The following is a 10,172-nucleotide window of genomic DNA, read 5'->3' as shown; positions in this document are numbered from 1 at the left end:
AACATATTGAAATAATTTTATTTGTTTCGTTTTTATGTTGATAAATAAAAAATCATCAGTCAATAGATATTTTCAAAAATATTTAGTGCATAGGTTTATCAAAAGCTTTGATGTCTCATACTATATCTACATATTATCGTTCATTTATTATGCAACAAATAATTAGTATATTGAAAAAAAAAATAAAAGGTAGTAAGTAATAACTGTAAAAAAAAAAAACTCTTGATTTAAATAAAAAACCCAATGAATATTTTACGTGTTTAAACATAAGTTCATCACGCTTATCAGTCAAAACATATTTTAGAAAATAATCAGTATATCAAGTTTATCAAAAGCTTATGTTTCATACTGAATCTACATATGACAGTATGTTTCTTATTTTATGGAACAAAAAATTAGTTTATTGAAAAAACAAAAAATAAAAAGTAATAAGTGAATAAAAAAAACGGTAAATAAAAACCACCCAATGATTATTTAAAGTGTTTGATTTTTTTATTCACACTTACAGATTACAAAATAATTAACGAATTGAATCTTAAAAATTATTATGTATTTTAGTACTTATTTATAAAAATGATTGAATAATAATAAAATCAAAACAAGTTAACCACTATTAATATTTTCAAAAAAAGAAAAAAAGAAGTAAATGAGTCAGCACTTAAACTCTTAGTTTATTTTAACTAAAATCATGCATTTGATTGGATAAAAATTATAAGTACTTGTGCAAAATCAATCTACCTTAGTTACAAAATGATTAGCTCAGATGTATTCAACAAAATATAAATTGCTAGACTGAGTAAAAAAAATTATTAATCAATAAAAAATGTGACATCATGTTAAAATTAAATTAATATTTTTGTACTTAATAACGAAGAGGACTGTTGCTGTTCAAGATTTTGAGATTGATGACGATACTTCTCTCAAAATTTTTAATGCATCTTTGGTAGCGTTGTACATACGTAATAAATCATCACGTTTATTTTTTTCACCCTCACAAAGTTCCATCAATGTGAACTGATAAAATAAAAAATGAATTGTACATATCTTTTTCTTTAAATAAAAATTATTATATAAATGGTTTAAAAATTTAATTTTTACTTACAATGTCTTCTTTAGCAAACAGCTGAGATAAAAGATCCATATCGATAAATTTTTTGATCTTTTCGATGATCAAACACATCACTGTTTTAGGAACAAGATCTTTAACAGTTTTGGTGACAATCATCATGTATGAGTCAACCAAAATTTTAAATGTATCAACCTCACGATCTATAATACCATTATTTTTGATGTCTTCAATGAGAATATTTGTAATATCGAATTGGCTTGCATCATCATCATCACCATCATAATAACTATTGTCTTCGTGTTCATCAGCCTGTAAATAATTCGAGTAAAGATCAATACACGAGTTGTGATAAATATATCAAAACTTTTTGTAACTAATTAAATTTTAATTTTATATTCAATACGACAAATAAAATGTCTCACCTTTTGATGATGATTCAATTGTGATTTCACTCTGTAGCAAAGAAAAAAAGTTGATAAGTTATAAATATGAATCGCGTTAAGAAACTTTTGTTTAGGTTTGTATTTGCTCACCCTTTGAGTCCAACGAAATCAATATGTTTTGTGTTGATATATGATAGCTCATACTCTAAAAGAGCAGTTAGCTGTTGTCTGCATTTTTCTTTGCACTCTCTGACATATAGCATAATTTTTTCATCAACCATCTCACGTAATCTTGGATATTTATCCAGCTATGAAAACATCAATGCAAAAAAAAAAAATATATATATATTAGATCAATTGTTAAAATTAACCACTAGCTAAGACGGAAAAAAAATTAAGAATATATATTTGAAAGTTGACTGACCAGTTGTATACAGTCATCAAGCAGTTCGTGTAGTTTTGACACAACCTGGCTAATACAGTTCATGGCTGGTTCTTTTAAAAGAACAATCTGTTGTTTGGCAACAGCCTCAAAAGCCCTGTCGGGTGTGAACATGCCTGATCTAACACCTGTTGAAAAATAATTACATATTTAGTATGTACATATATAAAATTATAAAATACAAATAAATATTTTGATAATTTAATGAATAAATACTCACCACGAATATTTAAAATAGCGAGTTTAATTGATTTGCATAAATCATCGTCACTTAGCTTTATTTTGTCGATTTCTTGAGAAAAATGTTCGTGCATCAAGTGGTGGATTTTGAATCCACCGTTTAAGCTTTTTCCAATATCATCAGATTCATAGCAACCGATTGAGTTGCTGAAAACTGCTTTAAGTTGATTAATCAACCTGGAAAATAGTTGTATGAAAATTAAATTAGTAAACTTTAAAAGTTGACAAGTTGAAATAATAGCTTACGAAATCATCGTTTCTGTCTTAACAGCTGACTCATCAAGATTCATGTTTTCAGGTTTCATATCTTTTTCGAAAATATCCATTTGGTCGAGTAATTTTTTTCTTAATGCTGGTAATGTTTCACGAATGTGACTTGAAAGCTGTTGATTTAAAACCTTTTGGAGATAAGGTGTACCAAGTTTGTCAGCCATATGTTTATAGTCTTCGTGGCTGAATTAAAAAGAATCAATAATCGAAATTAATAAATAATTAAAGAAATTTAAATAATTTTGAGAAGTCAATTTTTGCTTTATTAATCTTGTATATAAAATTAAAAATCATTACCATTTAAAAAATTGTTTTTCTGCATCAATGGCAGCAACAATTTCTTTGTTGTCATCGATCGCCTTTTGGCTTCTGTTAACGACACCAACGTAGCCTCGTCTCAATGGCAATAATCTATTTTCAAGAATATCTCGAGCATTTGTTCCTTCGTCCATCAGATCCAACTTTGTGATTACACCAATTGTCCTAGTGCCTGGAGAATAAAATCAAATTAATAAATAATTAATTAATTAGTGTAAATTAAAGATGAATAATAATTTTATAATCACCTTTTGGATCAACTTCTTTAGCGAGCTTCAAGGCATCGCTATTTGCAAGATCTGTGTTGGCAGGTGTTACAGCCAAAATTAAACATGATTCTTTGGATATGAATTCTAGTATCATTTTACGGATACGTGCTTCAATATCGATCGGTTGGTTTCCAATTGCGACTTTCGTCAGACCAGGTAAATCAACCAATGTTAAATTTAACACTGCATAAAATAAAAAATTTCAATTTATTGACATATTAATCATGATTGTTTGATCCGCAATATGCATATTTTTTTTATTTAAATTTTCATACCTTTTGGTGAGAAAACTCGAAGATTTATAGGAATATTAGATATCCCTTTTCCACCAATTATCCTATCAGTTTCTTCTTCAATTTCTCTTCGTATGTCATCAAAGTCAGTGAATTTTTTATTTGGACAGTGCAAAAATTCTCCATATTCTTTGAAGATATAAAAATAAGTAAATTAAAAATTTAAAAATTACAACGTAAGTATAAAATAGTTTAAAAAAACTTAATTTTTTTTAATGAAAATTATGTTTTTTTTTAAATTCAAGTTTTTACCTTCATTTCGACTGCCATTATTAACAAGTTGTAAAACTAGAGGACGTCTAGTAACGATTCCAGAACCTCTTGGTAAAAAATCACTTGAATAAAAAAAAAAAAAAAGACAATGCATAATATTATTATGTAATACGTAGAGTAAATGATGGTGAAAAAAAAACGACTGTAATAAATACCGTCCAACAAAGTTTTCAAGTACTGATGATTTGCCAGCACTTTGACCTCCAACAACAGCAATTTGTGGCAAGTCCATGTCCATAGCCACCCCTGAACGAGTTGCTACATCTTGCAGGCGATTAACCAGAGATATCAAGTTCTCCATGCCGGAGTTACCAGCGTTACCAGCCATTTTTTTATTGATTGAAGACCTTGAATTAATCAAGTTGTTAACAGTATTAATTACTTTTTTAACAGAAATTTAAATTATTAGTTTGTTATATTTTATTACTGACTTTTTAGATTTTTTATCAATTTCATGTTCCAATACTTGAAAGTATTTATTTTTTTTATTTTTTTTTTTATTATTGTGCATGATAACAATTAAAAAAAATTTATTAACTGAAGAAAGGCGAAATACGAGAGTGAAATACAAAAGAAATTCGTAATAAACTTATTTTAAATTATTTTATTATTTATATTGAATGTACAATTGAATAAATTTCTTCGTAATTTTTTTCTCACTTCTGTGCACTGGAGAACTTTTTTTATACACCTTTTACAAACAAAATGAAATTCTTCATTTGTTTGTTACGCGGCGCACATCAAAAAAAAAAAAAAAAAACAAAAAAAAAAACAAATGAAACCTTAGAACAGTGTGCGTGTATTTCACACGAGATTCAGTCTCTTGTTTTTCAACGACACTTTTTCTGGTTTACAAAATAACTATTGTTATATTTATTAATATAAATTAATAAATATATAATCTACATAATTTAATAAACAGGTCAAAAAAATAAATGTAATCAAACAAACAAATTAAACAAAAAAAATAAAAAAAAAAAAAGTGAAAAAATTCGTTATAATGTAGATATGTCGTTTTTATTTTTTATCAAATTATCATTTTATTATCGATTTTTTAATTGAGTTTGAATTAAACTATTTCCAAAATGATAATAATTATTTTCTTTAAAAAATAATGAACAATAGTAAATATCAAAGTCTTAAGTCTTAACCAAATGAGAAAAAATTTATTGGAAGCTAGGACGTAATAATTAAGACTGACCTTCTTTGACGAAATCCCACCACAGAATGAACGAGCAGAACGAGTCAACGAGAATTTGTAATCTGTATCCGAGTGGATCCGAGTCAATCCGCGGTTTTCGGGATGATCGTGAGCAATCGTGAGTGATCGTGAGATGCGAGGGGGTGCGCGATACACACTGCTAGCTCGATATTAATACGATATCTATCGTCGATATTTTTGCTCTCGATATATCGATATCAGGATCAATTTTCTAACGTAATTGATGTTTGTTCATCACTATTTTTGTTGAATAAATAACAGCTAATCAACATGAATCATCAACGAAAGTTGATAATAAACTGAAAAATATATTTTTTTTAATGCTACGCAGAGTTTGGTGCCAGAGTTCCAAGAGCTGGTTCTGATTATATCCTGCTTATACATATTTCTACGTGACAATGGGTGAATTTATTAGATTTATTGCTTTTTTAATTGGTTGAATATTAGTATTGGAGTATGTCATTGGAGCAGCAAGTGTTGTCAAGGGTCCGAGTACTAATTTTGATGGTTTAACTAATTATAAAATGAAAGCTTTCTTTGAATCATTGCAAAATTGGATCCTGAATATACTAGAGGCTATCCAGATTTATTTGCTTTTACAGTAACAATAATTTTTTCACTTGCAATTGCTTTTGGTGCCAAAAAATCTTCACTTCTTATTAATTTCTTAACTATTGTTAATCTTTGAGTTGTCTTATTTGTCATTATTTTTGGATCAATTTATGGTAAGTTCAACAAACAAAATACTTTTATTTATTTAATAAAATAATATAAATTAAATTGATCTTTTTTTTTAACGCAGTATCAAATTATTAATTGGCAAATGCGTTTACTGCATGGTTATCTATTGGTAACTATATTTTACAAAAAAAATATTTATATTTATCGTTTTGATGGATGTTTGAAATAATATTTTTCAGGTCTTGTTTTTTTTTTAATGGAATTTCAGGTGATCCAGATGTGAAAATCAATTGACTAATTTGATAAGCGAAAAAAATCAAAATAACAAAAGAAATGTGCAACGGGAAATTAATAATAGCACGTTTTATAATAATCCACCGTTTGTTGAGTGAAAAAAAAAAATTATTTTGTCAAAGAATAATTTAAACAACAAAAAGATAAATAAAATATAATCAATCGTAAATTCTTGGAATAATATCATTAATATTTTTTGTAGCAATTTTTGAATATGATTCAACCATAAAGCAAAATTTTTTAGCTTGATAAAATTAGATTGATAAAAACATCAATTGTAAGCAACTGGTTTTACCTGCAAATTGACATTAAAAGCCAAATCGTCTTCTGCTCTGATAAAAATTCTTAAAAATAATTGACAAAAGTTTATTTCTATTATTAAATAAGTGTCTCACACCACGTATCCAAATATACCACGATAATTTCACAAGAGTTGTAAGCCTTGAGTTTGATACAGGGCTATCAAAGGATGTGGGATGATAGTTTGTAAATTGAAATAGTAGGAATATATCACTTGAAATAAATCCAAACACTGCAGTGGCTTAAACTCTAATAATATATTCACTTTATTATTTCACTAAATTATAATTAATTGTTTTTATTGTATATCGAGTTGACTCTGAAGGTGATGTCAAAGAAAGACACTACAATTTTCTATTATATAAATATAAAGAAGGCCCGTTGTACGCGAATCAAAAATAGTTAGAGATGTAACGTAAACAAGTGTTGAAGAGCAACTGATTTTTCAGTTTGGTGAAAATTGTCAAGTTCAAGAAATGGGTGTGTATTTAGTTTAAAAATTAGTTATAATTGGTCAAAAATTAGTTTAAGAGAGGGTTCGTTAATATTTAGTAGAAGTTGGTGGGAGTTTTGAGGGAAACTTAGAACTTGTGTGGGCTATAAAATAGTATTAGATTACAGAGTAATAAAAGTTAAAAAATTTACGATTGTGACAGAAATATTATTTCATGCGTTCTATTTATTTTAGTTAAATTTATAGTTTTGTTTGTTACGTGATTTTACTGGAATTTTCATGCATTTGTTGACCATGTGTGGGAATATTTTAATATTGCGTTTGAAAAAGACTATTAAAAAAGTACATAAATTAGAGAATTGTAATGTAAAAAAAATATAAACTCAAAATTTTTTGTCACATGTTGTTCTACATTTTATAGCCTCATAAAGTAACCAAGAAAACCTTAGAAATAAATAAAAATAAAAATTTAATGCAGTTCATTTAAAAAATAAAAAAACCAAAATCTGGTCAGCCATATGACCGACAGACATCTGATTTTCGACCCGGAACAACAAATACATATATTAATCAAAAAATACGTGAAACCAAGTTTTTAGCAAACTGTTAAAATTAAATAAATATTTTTATATTCAATTATGAAAAAGACTTTTATTTATGCTTATAGGCTTATAATTATTTGTTCAAGCATGAATATTAAGCAATTGACTTTTATCATTTTCCTCTTTTTCTTTCTTCAAGTAAGCTTGAGTAAAAATTAATACACAAATTGTAAAAAAAGCCATGGTTCTCTAATAATTAAATTTTGATTTTATATCACATGTCATTAAGGTGAAATAAAAATTTTGGTTTTAACACGTGGTAGATTTTCGTTTTCAAAAATTTAATCGGATCATATTTACAGTCACCTATTGGCTATTTTAAATAAATATTATAAAAAATGGTTAAGTTGAGGGATATGAAAAAAATGATTGATTCAACAAATGAATCTTCAAGAATGAATTGACAAGATGCTTGTCGACATTGGATCTGACACTCTTGGGAATCGGTTCAACTCTTGGTGTTGGTATCTATGTACTTGCTGGATCAATTAAATTCAAATAAACCATAACTTTTCAAAGCTATGAATTGAATTTTTTACTTGACCCAAGTAATTAAAGACAATGCCTCACGCAGTGCATGATATTCGAGCATAAGCCGATGCAATTTTTTTCAATTTCATACGATTTATTTTACTAGATGCAGTGTATGGAATCTCATTTAAAAATTCAACACCTCCTCGCAACTTCATTTGTTCCGGTAATCTATCCTCGACTAATTTTCTAACATCCTCTTTAGATATCTATAGAAACAAATAAATATATTTTCATCATTTTTCATTGCCCATTATTTGATATATTAACACTCACAATTGTATCTGGTATTTTTGTAACGAAAGCAAAGGGTCTTTCATTATCTTCAAAATCAGCCACAGCAACAACAGCAGCTATTTAAAAAAAAAAATCCATATCAAATTAATTTTATTAAAATTGAATATAAATGTAAATATACCTTCAATAACTCCAGGAATTGTTTTTATCAATTGTTCAACAAAAGCTGGTGATACATGATGACCTCTGCATTTTATAAGTTCTTTTAATCTATCAATAATAAATATAGATCCACTTTCATCGTAATAACACAAATCACCAGTATACATCCATCCTTCAAAATAAGATTTAAATAAAAAACATGAAACACTTTTATTTTAAATAAATAAAAATTATTTTTCTTTTATATTATTATCTTACCATCAGTGTCGAATGCCTCTTCAGTTTTTTCTGGATTATTGTAATACTCAATCATCATGTGAGGTGATTTAAAACATGCCTCACCTTTTTCATTTGGTCCTAATATTTTTCGATTCACTGGATCAACAATTTTCATCTGTATATTTTTAGCTATCGTACCAACTGAATTTAATTTTTCATCATTCGTTTGATAAACTACTATTCCACAAAATTCTGTCATTCCTATAATAAATATTTAAATTATAATATTTTTAGACAATAACTTGAGTTTTTAATAACTATTAAATACTTTCTTTGTTATTTAAATTTTAATTACCATATATTTGTGTGATTTGAGCAGATGGCAGTAATTGTTGGAGTATTTTTTGTGATTCTTCTTTTAAGACAGAACCACCAATCCATGTATATTCAATTGATGACATATCATGCTCTGATATTTCTCCTGAAGTAATGAGACGATTTGTTGGACTTATACCCAGGAACATCCAATTGATCTTAAAAAAAAAAGAAGTTAAATTAATAATAGTTATGTATTTTATCATTAATGATATAAATTATAGAATGTTTTTGATTTTTAAATTATACAAACTTGATATTTTTCAACAAGTTGACACATCTGTTTAGGACTGTAATTATTTGCAACAATACGTTTATCAATACGTGCAATTGATAAAAATGAAAATGTAATTCCAGTGGTCCAGCACAATGTTGAATAACACAGAGCAATACATTTATTATGAGTCATTTCCTCTGTCATTCTGGTATTACCAAATAGAGATTTGTGTGAATGTAAAACACCTTAAATATATAAAATGTTAGTTTATGAATTTTTTTTTTCATTATAAAAAAATAAATACCTTTTGGTAATCCAGTTGTACCAGAAGTATAGACGATAAATGCTGGTTGATCGCTATTTTCAAATTTGTTACATTTAAAGTTTTCAACTTGTTTGATGTCTTGTTTTTGAATTATTTCATTGAATGAAAGTGAAGCAGATGTACAACCAAAAACAATTATCTTGATATCAATATTTTCTTCTTTCGAAACTTCAAGAGCTATATTAGCTGTTTCTTCATTTGTAAACAAAACTTTTGGCTTTGTTAAATTAATAAAATATCTTGCAATGTCTGAATCAATTTAATAGAAATGTTTTATTAATATTTCATAAATTTTTAATATTAAATGACAAATAATTCATACCTTTCGTTAATCCATGATCCCACCATGGATTAAATAAAACACCAGTGTATAAAGATGCTAAACAAGGAATAATCGAATCCAAATGATTATTTGTACATATTGCAACAATATCACCTGGTTTTAAATTTTCATTTTTCATCCACAAAGCACATCTTATACTTCTGTCCACCATGTCTCCATACGTATCCTCTTTTCCACTTTCAACATCAACCTAATATTAATTTATCATCAAAAAAAAAAAGCTATTATTATCTATATTTAAAAATAATAAATGAATGCATTATTAAAAATATTTTTACACATCAAATTACCTGACCAATAACGTTTGAATTTTCTTTCATTTTTTCCAACAACATTTCACCAAAATTATTATCGTTTGAATTTAAAAATGAATTTTCCTCACCCTTTATTATTCCATTTTCAATTTTAAAACTTGGAGTTTTCTGAAATTTTTAATTTCAATTATTATCATTTTTTGTTATTTTTTATTGATTAAATTTTATTTTACTGTTACAAACTTTTTTGATACGCGTTCTTTGATTCATCTTGGTTGCACTTGTTATTATCAATAAACACTGTAAAGATAATATAGCTTGATATTGCCGAGACTTGAGTTTCAGGCTACGCCGAGCTCGAGCACCATGAATTTTTCCAGATATTTCAACAGTTCAGTT

General features: G+C 26.9%; 2 protein-coding genes across 2 annotated transcripts; both read right to left on the bottom strand.

Moving 5' to 3' along the window:
• Positions 1-631: 631 nt before the first annotated feature.
• Positions 632-4,809, bottom strand: LOC122855135 (dynamin-1-like). Its single transcript, XM_044156302.1, has 13 exons — positions 4,759-4,809; positions 3,713-3,904; positions 3,537-3,619; positions 3,267-3,413; positions 2,971-3,174; positions 2,702-2,894; positions 2,381-2,587; positions 2,115-2,311; positions 1,877-2,022; positions 1,603-1,760; positions 1,492-1,522; positions 1,103-1,378; positions 632-1,014 (listed from the first exon to the last, which is right to left on the bottom strand). The coding sequence occupies exons 2-13, from the start codon at positions 3,883-3,885 to the stop codon at positions 889-891; spliced, it is 1,941 nt and encodes a 646-aa protein (XP_044012237.1). The 5' UTR covers positions 3,886-3,904; positions 4,759-4,809; the 3' UTR covers positions 632-888.
• Positions 4,810-7,676: 2,867 nt separating this feature from the next.
• LOC122853891 (luciferin 4-monooxygenase-like) lies at positions 7,677-9,839 on the bottom strand. The gene is made up of 9 exons (XM_044154299.1): positions 9,810-9,839; positions 9,499-9,709; positions 9,156-9,368; positions 8,888-9,096; positions 8,615-8,792; positions 8,299-8,520; positions 8,060-8,212; positions 7,918-7,994; positions 7,677-7,850 (listed from the first exon to the last, which is right to left on the bottom strand). Exons 1-9 carry the CDS (start codon positions 9,837-9,839, stop codon positions 7,677-7,679), a joined length of 1,467 nt encoding a protein of 488 aa, XP_044010234.1.
• Positions 9,840-10,172: the final 333 nt, after the last annotated feature.

The sequence above is a fragment of the Aphidius gifuensis genome, linkage group LG4 (genome assembly GCF_014905175.1).
Source record: "Aphidius gifuensis isolate YNYX2018 linkage group LG4, ASM1490517v1, whole genome shotgun sequence".
In the NCBI taxonomy this organism is placed as follows: Eukaryota; Metazoa; Arthropoda; class Insecta; order Hymenoptera; family Braconidae; genus Aphidius; species Aphidius gifuensis.
The sequence above is the reverse complement of the archived record's forward strand: the minus strand, read 5'-3'. Positions and strand labels throughout refer to the sequence as shown.

Coding starts and splice junctions, on each gene's coding strand:
- LOC122855135 (XM_044156302.1), bottom strand. CDS start 3,885: ATGGCTGGTAACGCTGGTAACTCCGGCATGGAGAACTTGATATCTCTG. Junction 3,414..3,536: donor TAATGGCAGTCGAAATGAAG/GTAAAAACTTGA, acceptor ATATCTTCAAAG/AATATGGAGAATTTTTGCAC. Junction 2,312..2,380: donor AAGACAGAAACGATGATTTC/GTAAGCTATTAT, acceptor ACTATTTTCCAG/GTTGATTAATCAACTTAAAG.
- LOC122853891 (XM_044154299.1), bottom strand. CDS start 9,839: ATGAAAGAAAATTCAAACGTTATTGGTCAG. Junction 9,369..9,498: donor GGATCATGGATTAACGAAAG/GTATGAATTATT, acceptor TTACAAATGAAG/AAACAGCTAATATAGCTCTT. Junction 8,521..8,614: donor TCAAATCACACAAATATATG/GTAATTAAAATT, acceptor TATTTATTATAG/GAATGACAGAATTTTGTGGA.